General features: G+C 33.1%; 1 protein-coding gene across 2 annotated transcripts in view; it reads left to right on the top strand.

Moving 5' to 3' along the window:
* Nucleotides 1-16,321, top strand: part of KIAA2026 (KIAA2026 ortholog) — a 101,242-nt gene that overhangs the window by 50,675 nt on the left and 34,246 nt on the right. For both annotated transcript variants that reach the window (XM_003782894.3, XM_023508325.1), the window contains exons 3-4: nucleotides 4,259-5,676; nucleotides 12,347-12,426. In XM_003782894.3, coding sequence (XP_003782942.1) covers nucleotides 4,259-5,676; nucleotides 12,347-12,426 — 1,498 coding nt within the window. The remainder of the gene's footprint in view (nucleotides 1-4,258; nucleotides 5,677-12,346; nucleotides 12,427-16,321) is intronic.

Consider the following 16,321-nt stretch of genomic DNA (forward strand, 5'->3'; position numbering starts at 1 on the left):
TTTTGATGTTGCTTCAATTGGCCAAGGGGTCCACCTCATAAAATATTCACCTAGGCCAATTTCTTCAGGAGTTTTCCCTACACTTTCTTCTAGTTTTTTTATAGTTTCATGTCTTAAATTTAAGTCTTTAATCCAATGAGAGTCTATCTTAGTTAGTGGTGACAGGTGTGGGTCCAGTTTCAGTTTTCTGCAGGTTGCTAGCCAGTTCGTCCAGCACCATTTGTTAAATAGGGAATTTTTTCCCCACTCAGTGTTTTTAATTGGCTTGTCAAAGATCATATAGCAGTAAGTAGCTGGGTTCATTTCTTGGTTCTCTATTCTGTTCCATACATCTACCTCCCTATTTTTGTCCCAGTACCAAGCTGTTTTGATCACAGTGGATTTATAGTATAGTCTGATATCTGGTAGCATGATTCCTCCTGCTTTGTTTTTGTTTCTGAGTAATGTCTTTGCTATTCGAGGTTTTTTCTGATTCCATATAAAATGAAGTATTATTTTTTCGAGATCTTTAAAGTATGACAATGGAACTTTAATAGGGATTGCATTAAAATTATATATTGCTTTAGGTAGTATAGACATTTTAGCAATGTTGATTCTTCCCAGCCATGAGCGTGGTCTGTTTTTCCATTTGTTAACATTTTCAGCTATTTCTTTTCTTAGAGTTTCATAGTTCTCTTTATAGAGATCTTTCACGTCCTTTGTTAGGTAAACTCTCAAGTATTTCATCTTCTTTGGCACTACTGTACTGTGAACAGAATAGAGTTCTTGACTGTTTTTTTCAGCTTGACTGTTGTTGGTATATATAAAGGCTACTGACTTATGGGTGTTGATTTTGTAACCTGAGACGCTGCTGTATTCCTTGATCACTTCTAAGAGTTTTGTAGAAGAGTCCCTGGTGTTTTCCAGGTATACGATCATGTCATCTGCGAAGAGTGAGCGTTTGATCTCTTCAGATCCTATTTGGATACCCTTGATTGCCTTTTCTTCCCTAATTGCTATGGCTAAGACTCCCATTACGATGTTAAAGAGCAGTGGGGACAATGGGCACCCTTGCCTGGTTCCTGATCTGAATGAAAATGATTTCAATTTGATTCCATTCAATACGATATTGTCTGTGGGTTTGCTGTAGATGGCCTCTATCAATTTGAGAAAAGTCCCTTCTATGCCAATTCTTTTAAGTGTTCTGATCATGAATGGATGCTGGATATTGTCAAAAGCTTTTTCTGCATCAATTGAGAGGATCATATGGTCTTTGTTTTTAATTTGTATATGTGGTGTATTATGTTTATAGATTTGCATATGTTGAACCAGCCTTGAGATCTTGGGATAAAACCCACTTGGTTATGGTGTATAATTTATTTAATATGTTGCTGGATTCTCTTTGTTAGGATCTTGTTGAATATTTTCGCATCAATATTTATTAGAGATATTGGTCTATAATTTTCTTTCCTTGTTGGGTCTTTTCCTGGTTTGGGGATCAAGGTGATGTTTGCTTCATAGAATGTGTTGGGTAGTATTCCATCTTTTTCTATATTTTGGAAAAGGTTAAGTAGGATAGGTGTTAGCTCTTCTTTAAAAGTTTAGTAGAATTCTGACATGAAGTCATCTGGTCCCAGGCTTTTCTTTTTAGGGAGATTTCGTATCGTTGATGCTATTTCAGAGCTTGATGTGGGCCTGTTCAGCATTTCCACTTGGTTCTGACTAAGTGTTGGAAAGTGGCTTGCTTCCAAGTATTGGTTGATTTCCTTTAGATTTTCATATTTCTGTGAATAAAATTTCTTGTAATATTCATGGAGGATTTCTTGGATTTCTGAGGGGACTGTTGTAATTTCATCTTTACCATTATTATCATTATATTTTAGTAGCCACATTAGCTAATCAATATTTTTACTCTCCTTTCAATATACACAAGGATGAGCTCAGTGCCTATAGCTCAGCAACTAGGGCACCGGCCATATACACTGGAGCTGGCAGATTTGAACCCAGCCAGCCAAACTACAATGACAACTACAACCAAAAAATAGCCAGGTGATGTGGTGGGTGCCTATAGTTATAGTTCCAGCTACTTGGGAGGCTGAGCCCAAGAGTTTGAGATTGCTGTGAACTATGACACAACAGCACTCTACCCAGAGCAACATAGTGAGACTTGGTCTCAAAAAAAAATTAATACAAAGACTGTGAAACTCTTTCAAATTTAATCATATTTTGCCCAGCTTATTTGCTATTGTTATTTGTTTTAATTCTATCTTGTCTACTTTTTAAATGCCACAAAACAAAATTTATTATTTTATGCCATGTATATGGCAATTAATATATAATATTAACCTATATATTGCCAGTTTTTTGCTTTTTTCTTGTCTGTAGTCTTTAATCAGGGATCACTGTCTTTTCACTAGAAGCATCCTTCAGATGGAGTCTTTTAATTACAAATATTTGAGTTTTTGTTTGTCTGAAATATCTTTATTTTTGTCTACTTTTCTGAAAGATATTTTTGCTGTGAATGGAAATTTATATTGATGATTATTTTCTATGTATGTTAAAGATATTCTGTTGTATGTTGGCTTCCATTATTGCTGTTGAGGAAGTAGCTGTAAATCTGAGGGGCAGTGCTTTTCATTTCTTTATTTTTTCATTTAAGAAGTTCTTTCTCAAAACTACTTTGACATGTTTTATAGTCTTACTCTCTTTAATGGTTTCAGTTTTGTTTTTCTGAACATTGTATTCCTATGGTCTATAATTTTTACCTATTAAACCTATTATCTGTTGTCTTTTGGGGTTCTTTTTTTTTTTTTCTCCTGTGCTTTATAATGCCTTGATTCTTTTGACGTTATCTTTCTGCATTCATCCCATCATGCTATTAATAGGAGTTCTTTAAGGAATAATGCTACTATGAGCATTCATTTATAAGTTTTTATGTGGACAAATGTTTTCATTTTATTGGGTCTATAACTGGGAGGAGAATTGTTGGATTACAAGGCAACTCTTGTTTAACTTTTTGAGATTAAACAAACTTTCCAAAGCAGCTATACCATTTATAATTTATGAGGTTTCCACTTTCTTTACTTTTTCCACTTTCAATACTTGTTACTATCTTTCTTTTATAATAGCCATCCTAATGGTTATAAAGTAATATCTCAATGTAGTTTTGATTTGCATTTCTCTAGTGTATAATGAGGTTTGAGCATCCTTTTAAGTGCTTGTTATTCATTGTATATCTTTAGAGAAATATCTATTCTCTAAATGTTTCTTGATCCATGTTTAAATTGGGTTATTTGTCTTTTTTATTGGCTTGTAAGTATTTCTTGTATATTCTGTACACAAGTCTCCTGTTTGAGATTTCATTTGCAAAAATTTTCTTCCATTCTGTGAGTTGTTTTTTCACTTTTTTGATACCTTTTAAAAGCAATAAAATTTTTAGTTTTGATTAGTCCCAGTTTATTTTTTATTTTGTTGCTTATGTTTTTGGGTAGCATATCTAAAAAATTATTGCCTCATTTAAGTTCACAAAGATTTATACCTATCTTTTCATCTAATTTGTTTTAATTAAGGAGTTTTTATAGCAGTGCCAATAAAGAAACTTTTAAGGATAAAGAATCAGTCATACTCCCAATAACATAGGAGTTATTTAAGTTAGTATATGTGTATTTTCATTATTGTTATGTAGTATTAAATAGAGTGTTATGGTCTGACTTTTTTGTTTATATATAGTGTGTGATATATATAACTTTAATTTTTAAGTCTACATAATGTAGCAAATTTACTTCTCAATTGTTATAGTATGATTTCTGTGTAGTTTTGTTTTTCCTATATGATATAATTCCAGTTAACATCAACAAGTACATAAGTTTTTGGTTCTACTGAATTATTCTCTTAGTATAACTTTCTAGGAATAGAATTATAGGATCCAAAGATTTTACAGCTCTTGTATGAAGTCATGTTACTCCAGGAATTACTATAATCCAATTCCTCTGTGTTTTGTTCAGTTAACAAAGTTAATAGGCATTATAACTTAGACATTTACCTTGAGGACAATGATGTCAGCAATAATCCTCTTTGAGTAAAACTCAGGATGAAGTGATATGTGCATTTCTTCATCTAAAAAATAAATGATATTTTTTGTGGGATACTTTGTACTGATTTTGAAAACTGAAACAGTTGCCTGCTTGACTAAAGATGAACATAACACAGTTAAAATTTAGTGATTTATGATACTCTCTACTCGAAATAATAATAGTGTAATTTGTTGAATTTTCTTTAGGCTTCGGGAACAGGAAAGAAAAGAAGCAGAAGAAGCTAGTCAAAAGGAAATAGAAGAGTGGGAAAGAAAACTTCTAGCTCAAGCAGCTCCAACTTATATGGAGACCATGTGGGAAATTCCAGCTATTGGGCATTTCCTTTGTTTAGCCCAACAAATTCTGAACCTGCCAGAAATAGTCTTTTATGAATTGGAACGTTGTCTTTTAATGCCTCAGTGTAATGCTTTTCTATCTAAAATAATGACTTCTCTATTAAGTCCACCTCATCGCAGACCTACCTTACATCGAAGACCTACTTTGCCTTATAAGACCTGGGAAGCAGCACTGAGACAGAAAGTTCAGCAGTGGTATACTGCTGTAGGGCAGACTGAAAATCCTGATAACTGTGCTGAAAAACTTGGGTTGTGTCCTCAGTTTTTTAAAGTTCTTGGAGAAGTTAATCCATTGGAAGAAAAACCTTTTCATGAATTACCTTTCTACCAAAAAGTATGGTTACTTAAGGGTCTTTGCGACTTTGTGTATGAAACACAAAAAGAAGTTCAAGATGCTGTACTTGGACAGCCTATTCATGAATGCAGGGAAGTTATCCTTGGTTATGATTATTTGGAGAATGCTTATGTACATTTTCCACAGTTTTGTGGTGCAGATGTACGGATTTACAAACAGAGACCCTTTCAGGCCCCAGAATTTCCAGTTCCACCCATTAAAATACAAAGAGTACCTCGAATAAAACTGGAGAAATTGAAGTTTGACTGTATTAGCACAAGTAATGGAGAACATAGGTGTAGTAGAGATGGTTTGCCCTCTGCCTTCAAGAAAGACCAGGAAATTAATTTTGATCCAGCTTGCTGCCCTGCTAAAATGAACTTGGATAATCATGACATCTCTGTTGAAATGGAAGTAAAATCTACCTGTGAAATTAGAATTCGCAGGCCCTGTGAAATTAAAAAAACTGATTGTTATAAAGAAAATGTAGAGAAACCAGGGAGTCCAGGGGAAGTTACTGGCTTTGAAGAACCTCTCAGTCCAGGTGAAATAAGGTTTATAGAACAGAGGGAAAAATGTGGTGAAGCTTCCAAAATAAAGCCTGAACCTGCTTCATTAAAAGAAAATACTCTGAAATCTTGCCAAATACACGTTAATGGAAGTCACAGTAATCATCCAGAAATTAACTGCCACAAAGTTGTAAGGGATATTCTATTAGAGCAGTCATTACAGAGCCACAAGAAACTCAAACTAACTAAAATGAGGGCAAAAAAGAAGAAAAAGAAAAAAAAGAAATTGAAAGATGTTTTAAATGAAAATTTACAGAGAAAGCGTGAAGGTCTTCATTCTCTTGCATTTAAGTCTTACAAACCTGAGATCCAGAATAAGTTGTTGATCATCAAAAAGAAAGCAAAACACAAGAAGCACAAATCTGGTAAGCCAACACAAATGGGTAAGAATTACATTAAGCATAATTCATATTGTTCTTTCAGTTATGTATTATGCACAATCTGACATAAAATGCACGTATGCATGTGTGTACGTTTAAGAGCCAAGTTTTATTTTATATCCCATCATTAAAAAATCCAGAGCACAAGAGGTTTTTAACTACTAAGAATGAACAAAAATTACTGGTGAGTATGTTTAAATTTAATTCTCAGTTGAATATATTTGACCATTATGTTTTTTATCTTTCTCTGGACCAATTTCTCCATAAATAATGCTTCCTATAACTTATGGAGGATGTTTTTTTCCCCAGGCTAAGGGCAAGACAGTGCAATGGAAAAAGAACCAATATCAGAAGATATTATTTCTAGGACTAAAGTTCATGGCAGCTAGCTTCTTAAACTAATGCTAATTATCTTTGAGTGTTTTTAACCATGTCACACATTTTTCAATGCTCTGTTTTCAGCATGTATGTTCATATGGAGAAAAATGTAAAATATAAGAGGAAAATAATATCAACTAATAAGACATGAAGGATATTTTTGCAAAAGAATTTGTGAGTTTGTCTTTCACTAAATTTAAGACAACAGAAAATCCTATAAAGTCTTCATCAGTTGCTGTTTTTAATTTCCTTGTGGTCTTTTAATCAATTTATATCTCATTTATCAAGAGAATAGGTGGGGCAAAAGCAGATGATTAACTTTATTACCCCTAATAAAAGGTTGCTTGATTGGGAAAAGAATTAGAATTATTTACTATAATTGTGGCTCATTGTCAGTATTTATGGATTTCATTAATGAGTTGCCAAATGGGGGAATGAATCTTTTGTTTAGCTAATATAGTTGGTACTATATTTCAGTTATATAAATCATTAAATACAATTAAATGTCTTTTAAAACATATATATAACACATGATTGATAAAGTAGTAATATTACCTACCAAAAACAGGCTTAATTTGTTGGACTGAAAGTTTTAAAGTAGTCCACAGTGACCCAAGTGATGAAATACTGCAATTTTTTACAGTAATTTTCAGAAAGAAGCATTTTAAATTTTACAAGCAATCCATTAGGTTTCTATGAATTTAGTTTGTTGAATTTGGCAGGTTCACTTTTAAATGTTAGTCTAAAATATTAAATAATATTTTAAAATTAGAAATTTTCAAATTCTAAAATAAATGATATTACTACCATTATAACCTAAAACTTTTTATTAGGTATTTATGACATTTCCTTTCATGTTCAAAGCAATTATGATTTATGGTGCTGTGTATAAAATAGACACTGCTATGGCTTTTTAAAAGGATTTGTTCTGTAAAATTTGTATTCAGTCAAAAGGCCACACTCAAGGATCTAGGCTGTGGCTCCAAGGCCCACAGGTACCCCCTAGGTCAATAAAAACAGTGTTAAGAAAAGATGGATTAAAAGGAATTTATATTGTTAGCAAATAAAGTACTATTACATTTTTTAAATCAAAGTTCTGGGTGTTTGGTGATCACAGAGAAAATTTGTGGGTTTCATGTCCAATTTTAGGCAAGTGAATGAAAACACTCAGCAGACAAATTCAGCAAGTACTTCTCTACATGAAGAAGAAGCACTTAAAAGGCTGCATAGGATTCTATAGCATGTATTTTGTAGTTAATTTAATCAACCTCCAACCTTATTGGACATTTGGTTGATTTTAGTTAATAACACTGTTAAAATTATATAGAGCAGGTAGAATTGGCTGAAATGAATTAGAAATTTTTAAAACTAAAGGACTTTTTATAAAACCTGAAAAAAACACAAAAATGATTAGAGATACATTAACAGTTACAAAAAGCTTACAACTTTTTAAGTTATTCATTTTCAACCATTTTGAGGTTCCCCCATCAAACAGTCATTATTTTCAACCAAATCATTTTATAGGGGTGCTTCTAAACTGATTAAAGTAATAAGACAGTCTTATTCTCTTATAGGTAAAGAAACTAAGATTAAACATGATCAATAACCTCAACTTAATAACAGTTAAGTACAGGTAAAGACAACAGAATATAAAGTCAAGCAGAGGAAAATAAGCGTGTACTGTGGTAGTCTGGAAAGGTTTCACAGAGAAAGAAGAACTTTGATGAAAGTGGAGATTGGATAGGTGAAAAATGAGCAAAAGCACCGAGGTATAAATAAGCAAGATTGAAAAAATTAATATAACTTAAAGAGGAAAATTAAGGTTTTAGAAGCTGTTTGAGTGATGGGAGTATGCCCTTTAGGGGTAATATCTTTCTAGGCATGCAGTGCTATTTTAAATAATTGCATCAGGAGTCCAGTGCAGTGAATGACTTGAAGTAAGATAAATGTGTAAAAAGCAAGTCCTTTATAGGAAATGACTGAGAAAGTAATGTATCTGCAATGTTTTATTACTTCCAGGGCCATATTTGTGAAAAGGTTATATAGTTCTTAATGTTGATAGCACTATAAAACCTAATTTTGTGTCTTTCTGGATAAACTTTTAAGAGTACCAGTTGGAGATTCCAAGACATAAGAGAGTGAAACGATTAACTATAATCTATGTCCTTTTATTTTTTTTATCCCTTCTACTTTTTTCCTAAAAATACTATTATTTATTATGTATTATGCTTATTATGTGCCAAGCATGGTTCTAAGTCTTTATACATATTATTTCATTTCATCTTCCTGAAATCTTCAAAAAAATGCTACCATTACTTCTAACTATGTAGATTTTATAAATTTAAAGAATTTGAGGTGTGGAGAGGTTTATTTACTTGTCTAAGGTTACATAGCTAGTGAATGGCAGGATTAGGAAAAAGGATCTTGTTAGGATAATAGCTCTTGTTAAAGAGATATGAAAAGAATTTGGCAGGAGTTAGATGAAGGGGGAAGAGACAACTTTAAGAAGAGAAAATTCTAAATCCAGATAAGGTATAACTATGTTACTTTCCTATCACATTCATAGAAGAAAGTTTCATTTTGAGAGAGATGTTGCAGTAAGTAGCTTAATTTGGCAACTGATTGACAATTTTTAAAGGGAATAAAGAAAATGATGTTCAGGAGTTAGTGAAGTATGTAATAGGGTTAAAGACTTAACTAGTATGATGAGAAATTTGCTGATAGACAAGGAAAATAGAAGGGAAATCAGAATTTTTAAAAGGTTAAATTAGTTAAGAGAACATTCTGGGTACTCCTATATACTGTTGATGGGAATGTAAATTAGCACAACTTCTATGGAAAACAGTATGGAGATTTCTCAGAGAACCAAAAATAGAACTACCGTATGATCTGGCAGTCCCACTTCTGAATATCTACCCAAGGACAAGAAATCAGTATATAAAAAACATACCTACACTCATGTTTATCACAGCACTATTCACAGAGACATGCAGTCAACCTAAGTGTCCATTAATTGAGGATTGAATAAAGAAAATATGTATATATATACAATGGAATACTATTCAGCTATTAAAGAATGAAATCATGTCATTTGTAGCAACATGGATGGAACTGGGAGCCATCTTGAGTGAACTCAAAATACAGAAAGACAAATACTGTATGTTCTCACTTATAAATAAGAGGTAAAATGTGTACACATAGAAGCCAAGTGTGGAACAATAGGCAGGTGAAGACTGGGAAGAGTTGTAGGGGGCACTGGGTGATGGAAGGTACTTGGTGGGTACAGTGCGTGATGTCTGCATGTAAGGCCGTGACTTCACCACAACACAGTATATCAATGTAATAAAATTGCGATTTTGTGCCCATGCATATATCTAGCTAAAACATAAATGGGGAATAAAATAAAAGAGCAGAAAACTGGGGTGGGGAGACATTTCAGAAACTTCTATAGAATATAAATGTTAGCTGAAAGCATATACATTTAGTAAATAAAAGTCAAATTTAGAGTCTCGTTCTGTAACTGTATTCTCAGCACTTCTGGGTTCACTGTTTAATAATACAAACGCCTTTGGTTTTTTACTTTTAGTCTTAGTATCCAATCATTTATTAAATTCCTAAAGTGAAAACACTGAGAGAGTAATGTTTTTACTACTGGGATAATTTTAAAACAAGGGAAGGCTAAATCTAGGAAGGCATTTAAGTGAAAGACTGAGTAGCCCAATGGACCAAGGAGTGCAGACAGGATAACCAGGTGAGGAAGAGAGGTAAGGATGAAAAGTAAGAAACTGAGGAAAGGGAAGTTGGTATGGTGATGATACTTCATTTCTTTAGTAAGAGGTACATTTCCAGATTCTATAAGACTAGGGTTTTGTGCCTCAGTTATGGTATAAAATATATCTTTCATTATAATTTTTCCTCTCAGTGAGCATCCTTAAGTCCTCAGCACTGTGTTTTAGAAAGCCTCATTAGGGTGTCCTTTTGTAACATTAATTACTAAGATTTATTAAACTTCATTAATAATTATGTTTCCTTATGCATTTTCTAGGCACAATTTGACACTTTTTGCACGTCTGTGTTCTAAGCTGAAGAATAGTGTTGAAATTCTGTGTATGTCTTAAAGTGACTTCAACATAATTTTAGGTTTGAGAATTCAGTTTTATACAACCGAGTGACTTAGGGCTGTTGGGAATATGAGGCCAAGGATGTGATCAAGTTATGTGAAGGGGAAATGGAAGCCCACTGGGGGGCAGTATGTAACTTGACCTCCATGTATCTTTTCCTGAAACAAAAACAGATGACCAAATAATGGCTGTATAGTATCTCATGCTCCATTTTAAAATGTTAATATTTAATTAAAATGTAAGCATTGATTTTGTTTACTGAAGAATACAAGGACATTTTTACTCAAATTGTTTTTCTGAGAATACAGTATTAGATAACAAAGAACGAGCAAATCTTGTAACCCTAATCAAAAGGAATGCTCTGAAGTAAATCAGAAGCAGATTATATCCCTGTAAAGAATTTGAAAGAATGCAGTATTTTACCATAAAAAGAGCATAGCTTTGAAGTGAGACAGATGTAGTTTCAAAATATATGCTCTAGGTACATATTAGCCACAGGTCCTCTATCAGTTTCTTTCTCTTTTATAGCCTGTTTCTTTATCTTTGAAAAATGAAATAATACCTACTTTGCTGTGTTGTGTAAAGATTAATTAGAATAGGAATGCATGGTACCTAACATAGAACCTAATACATGGTAGGAATCAATAAATGTTAACTGCGATTTCTCTGAGGTAGAATTACATAACAGAAAGTTTGGACTTTGAAGTTAGAGTCCCTGGTTATGGTGCTTACTTAGTGTGTGACACTTGAGTAAGTTAATTAATCTTTTTGTCTTTGTTATCCCACATTACAGCAGCATATTACCTATTTGAGAGGGTTGTTTTGAGAATTAAATGAGGTTATTTATAGAAATCACTTTACCAAGTATCTGATAGGTTTTCAATAAATGTTAATCTTCTTACTGCCACGGAGTTATATTGTTAAAACTCTATGATAAATTTATTTAGAGTCTTTGTTAATGTTTTCCTCACTGTAAAATAGACTTAAATGGACTCTCAGAATTGTAAACTATCTACCCCCCTTTTCTTACTCTCAAACTGGCCAAATTTCTGACTTCTGATGCCAATAATTCGCAATATAGTAAGGAAGACAAACAAATATTATATTCATTGATCTGTGTAGAGAGTGGTAGCTTAGAAAGGACATATACAAGAGCAACTAAGAGGAAGTAGAAAGAATTTGAAGAAGGTGAAAAGATAAAGATTTTCCATTTAGACTCTTCTCACTATAGCTCAGCTAAAGCAGATAACAGTAACATTATTGATCACTTACCATAGTGCCAAGTACTATAGTCTTAGCTTTTTGCATGTTAATTACTAGTTGTCCTCATAAATTATACAATGTCTTTTATGTAGTATTTGTTGAATAATAATTGATTTATGAGTTGATTTTGCTAATTATACATTGGGGAAAAATTTGCTTTAAGATGTTCCTTACAATAGAGAAGTTTTGTGCACGTATGTATTTTTTGTCAAGTTAAATACAAAAAAGTGGATATACTACAATGTATACTATGAATTGGATGTCTTTAAGAATCTCGGACTTATTTTTCCCAGTGATTTCTGATTCCACAGACAGCTAGGTACAATTTAAAGGGAGATGTTTACCTTCTTATAAAACTTTGGATATTGAGTATTACTGCCAAGGGCAGCCCATTAGGTGCATGCAGAGCTGAAGAAGTAGAAAAATCTTGTTTCCTAAGCTACAAAGTAGGGGATTTTCACATTAGGTTGGCTAGAGACCATAATCTTCAGGTATAGTTGTTATGCAAGTTCCTGACTGTGGAAGTCATTGTTTTTAAGGTAAGGTTTCTTTCCCTGTAGTCGCATTTTAAGTTGTGAATATAGATTTCAGCTGAGCAGCAGTAATGTGACTTTTTTGCTTAATCTTACTCCAGTAAATTCAGATACTATACAACACATTGGGGATTGTAATAATTTGGTTCTTATATATAAACAAAACAATATTGGTTAATATGTCTGTTACAGTTTAATGTTTGTTTTTACTGGGGCTTGTTTTGATTCATCATTTTTATTTGAGTCACTAGCAGCCATCTGTTGGTTATAGTTTAACTTTCAAGGCTCTGTATAATTTGGTTTTTGTTAATGAAGTGCTATAAACAGCATTATGAAGCTTTTCTCTTTTAATCTTGAAAGGAAAAAAATCCATATCTAAAAAAGCAATCACAAAGAAGAGGAAAACTGTCACAAAATCACCTACTGTACCAGAATTTCAGGTAAATGTTTCAATTTTGTCTCAAAGTTTTAAGTTTAATTTTTTGTTTCAGTGTTTGTATCATTCCTCGAGAGACTGGCTGAATTCCAAGAAACTGTAGCACATATTTTTAATGAAATGTTCCTGACAATGACTTTTTTCCCCAGTAAGTGCAGATACAGCCAACATTTAATCTGCTAATATTTCACAATTTTGTACCTCTATTTTTGTTTCTTGATAGTCAAAAACCTCTGTGGTTTTTTTCAAATGCTAACCTATATTAAGTTTATAGAAGTAATTTAATAGAAATATATGTATATATTACATAGGTGTGTGTGTATATGTATTTTATATATAAAAGCAAACGTGTAAATTAAACTCTTCCGAGGACAGAGCATGATTTGAACATGGTAATATTGCCTAGGTAATCCATTTTTATTTATTTGAGAACTGTAGAAATGGTAAATTGATTAGTATAAGCTACAAATCTTTTAAGTCTTAGCTATATGTGAGCTTCAGAGAGAATATTAAGTGAAGGTAAATTGAGATGGTCTTTAAACACTTCTGCCAAAAGAATAAAGACGTGAGTATTGTCATATGATTAAGTGAAGAGGATTTTGTTCATAGTGATAAGAATAAGCAGATAATCTCACTATAATTAAATAATGCCTTTTTACTTTCTATTTTATAAAAGATATTTTATTCTACTTGTTTTAAAAATTTCTTCATATTAATGTGTCCAATCCATTTTCAAAAATTTTATGAGGTCATGTTTAATTTCTAAATGATAAAAGTGAAGTTAAAATAAATTTGAGTCTCAAGTCAAGATGAAAATAAAGGGACGATAACTATGAAAATATTGATAATATACATTATGAGTTTAATGGTTACATATATCCAAAAACTATGAACATATCTATTTTCAGTAAAAATCATGTTTGAGGGAATGTTTTATAAAAGTTACTAACTGGTAAAAATTCAATATTTTTAAATCAACACTGAAAGAAGAAAATAGAAATGTTTCTCTCAATCTCTCAATATTTTAGAATAGAGTATTTTAATGACATTTTATAGGATGGATTAAAAACATTTTTATAAAATCTTTTAATATATAACTGTGGTTCCAGCATATTCAATATAAAAATGTGATTTTAAATTATATTATTTAATGATTTAATATTGTATCAGCATATGTTTCCACTGATAATCGCACTAGCCTTTGCTGTTTCTCCCACTCATTTTTTCCCTTAATGTCTCAAAGCATCAGTCCTGGGAACATAAATCTTAGGACAAATCTTGCCTATTAGCATTTTCTCCGTAGCTATCCTAGTGGATGGACTTTTACATGTAATAAGTGGCATAGGCTTCATAGACAATTTCTTTTTTAATTGCAGGTGGCATTAGTAAGGCATGAAATCAATTTAGTGGATTGGATTGCATGATCTCCATTTCTTTTTTAAGCTAACAAAATTAATCGGAATGTGGCATAATAAGTATGCCACATAAAGCAGTATGAATATATATAGTCACATATATTGTTTCATGAAACTTTGGTTTCAGTTGTGTATGTATATACAGGATATACATTGTAAAATGTATTTTTGACCGTAGGTCACGGGTAAAATAGTGTGAAAAATACTGTCTTAGTGTTGCTTTTAGTTATTGACCATTCACTTGCCACTCCCAGAAATCTAAGGTCAAAAGTACATGTTTTGCTAGATTGAACTGTTTAAAATAGTCTTCTTCCTGGTTCTTAAGGTTCCTGAGGGAGAGAAAAAGTGTGGCTAGAGGTGATGAATAGTCTCATGAAAACAGTGGTTCTTATGCCTAGTTTACAGTATGAATACCTTGGTATTACTCATAAAGAAAATTGGTAACTATTTCTCAGGGGAGTAGGTCGTGTGCTTCAAATAAGCCCATTAATGAAATAGGAGATGGGATTAGTCACTGGTAAATTTTGTTGTTAAATGCAAAACTTAAGAGTTTTTGAAAATTAAAATAATTTTATGTTGTTTGCTAACTGTATTTGAGGGTTCTCTACATGTAAGACTGATTATTATATAATAAAGTGAATTTCCCTTCCAAAAGTTCTAGAAACATATTTAGCACCTTAGATGGTGCAAATTATTCATTTTATTCAAGTCATTTTAAATATCACATTTCTAGTATTAAACATAAAAATACTTTATAGAAATATTTAGCTAAAAGATTTTCTTCATGTTATTCATTCTGAAATGTGTTATTGCTGAAAATAATGAAGCTGTTGGTTGATAGATAGTAGATGTCTTTGAAAATCTGGGTTGTGGCTCGGCGCCTGTGGCTCAACCGGCTAAGATGCCAGCCACGTACACCTAAGATGGCGGGTTCGAATCCCCAGCCCGGACCGGCCAAACAACAATGACAGCTGCAACCAAAAAATAGCCGGGCGTTGTGGCGGGCACCTGTGGTCCCAGCTACTTGGGAGGCCGAGGCAGGAGACTCGCTTGAGCCCAGGCGTTGGAGGTTGCTGTGAGCTGCAATGCCACAGCACTCTATCCAGGGGGACAGCCTTGAGGCTCTGTCTCAAAAGAAAAAAAATCTGAGTTGTTTGCCAAATCGCTGATTATCTTTAAATTTACAGAAAACAATGCTTAGAGTAAGGGATTAAGTATTGAAGTGTTCCGTGTTCTTTTTTAAGTTCAAATGAGTTTTTTAAATCCTGGTTTGACCTCCGTATTTTTAGTTTGACACTGTTTTTGTTGACTTTTTTAAACTGGAAATTGAACTTGCCTCCCTGTTTGCTTCAGGAAAAATCCATGTTTATATACACACCTAATTTGAGGTATCTAATACCTCAAATTGAGAAAGTTATCACGTCACCCCCTAATTAGAATATGCACTGTTGGCATTCAAATGGTGGATTGGGCTTATTTCTGTGTATACATTCAGCCTTCTGTATCTGTGGGCTCAACATCCATGGATTCCCAACCTCAGATTGAAAATATACCCCTGCAAAGTTGTGTCTGTACTGAATATGTCCAGACTTTTTTCTTGTCACTATTCCCTAAAAATACATAAGAACTATTCACATCAAACTTACTGTGTACACATACTTGGTGTACTCATACTAGAGATGATTTAAAATACAGAGGAGGAAATGTGTGTAAGTTATATGCACACTCCACACCATTTTATATCAGGGGACTTGAACATCTATAGAATTTGTTATCTACAGGGAGGGATTTCCTGGAACCAATCCCCCACAGATACTGAGGGACGACTGTGTATTAAAAAAGGACTACCATATGTGTGCTACTTTTTCCTAAGAGTTATGTCAATGGTTCTCAAACTTCAGGTAGTATAAAAATAATCTGATGCCTTTGTTAAAAATTAAGGTTCCTGGATTTCATCCTCGGGGACCTTGATTCAGTGGGTCTAGGTGGGTGCCAATAATCTGCATAGTAAACACATGGATTCTGAAACCAGGCTACTTGGGTTTGAATGCCAGCTCTATTGCTTATAACTCTTAACTTAACTTGGATTAAGTTACTTAACCTCTCTGTGATTTCAGTACCTCCTATGCAATGGGGTAATAATAGTATCTACCTTGTAAGGTTGCGAGGGTTAAATTAAACACAGCTTACTATTTTAGCTATAATTGTTTATGTTTTCAAATAAGCATGACAGATGCTTCCAATGAAAAATACTGCATTATGAAAAGGAAAATTGATTGAACGTTGGTTTAAGAGCATCTTTTATTGACCTTGAGCACTTTTCCAGCTAATGAAGACCATGACATGGCTTGGCGCCTGTGGCTCAAGCAGCTAAGGCACCAGCCACATACACCTAACGTGGTGGGTTCAAATCCAGCCCAGGCCCGCCAAACAACAATAATGGCTGCAACCAAAAAATAGCTGGGCGTTGTGGCGGGCACCTGT

Source organism: Otolemur garnettii, unplaced genomic scaffold (assembly GCF_000181295.1).
Source record: "Otolemur garnettii isolate 467f Iridium unplaced genomic scaffold, OtoGar3 scaffold00006, whole genome shotgun sequence".
Classification (NCBI taxonomy): Eukaryota; Metazoa; Chordata; class Mammalia; order Primates; family Galagidae; genus Otolemur; species Otolemur garnettii.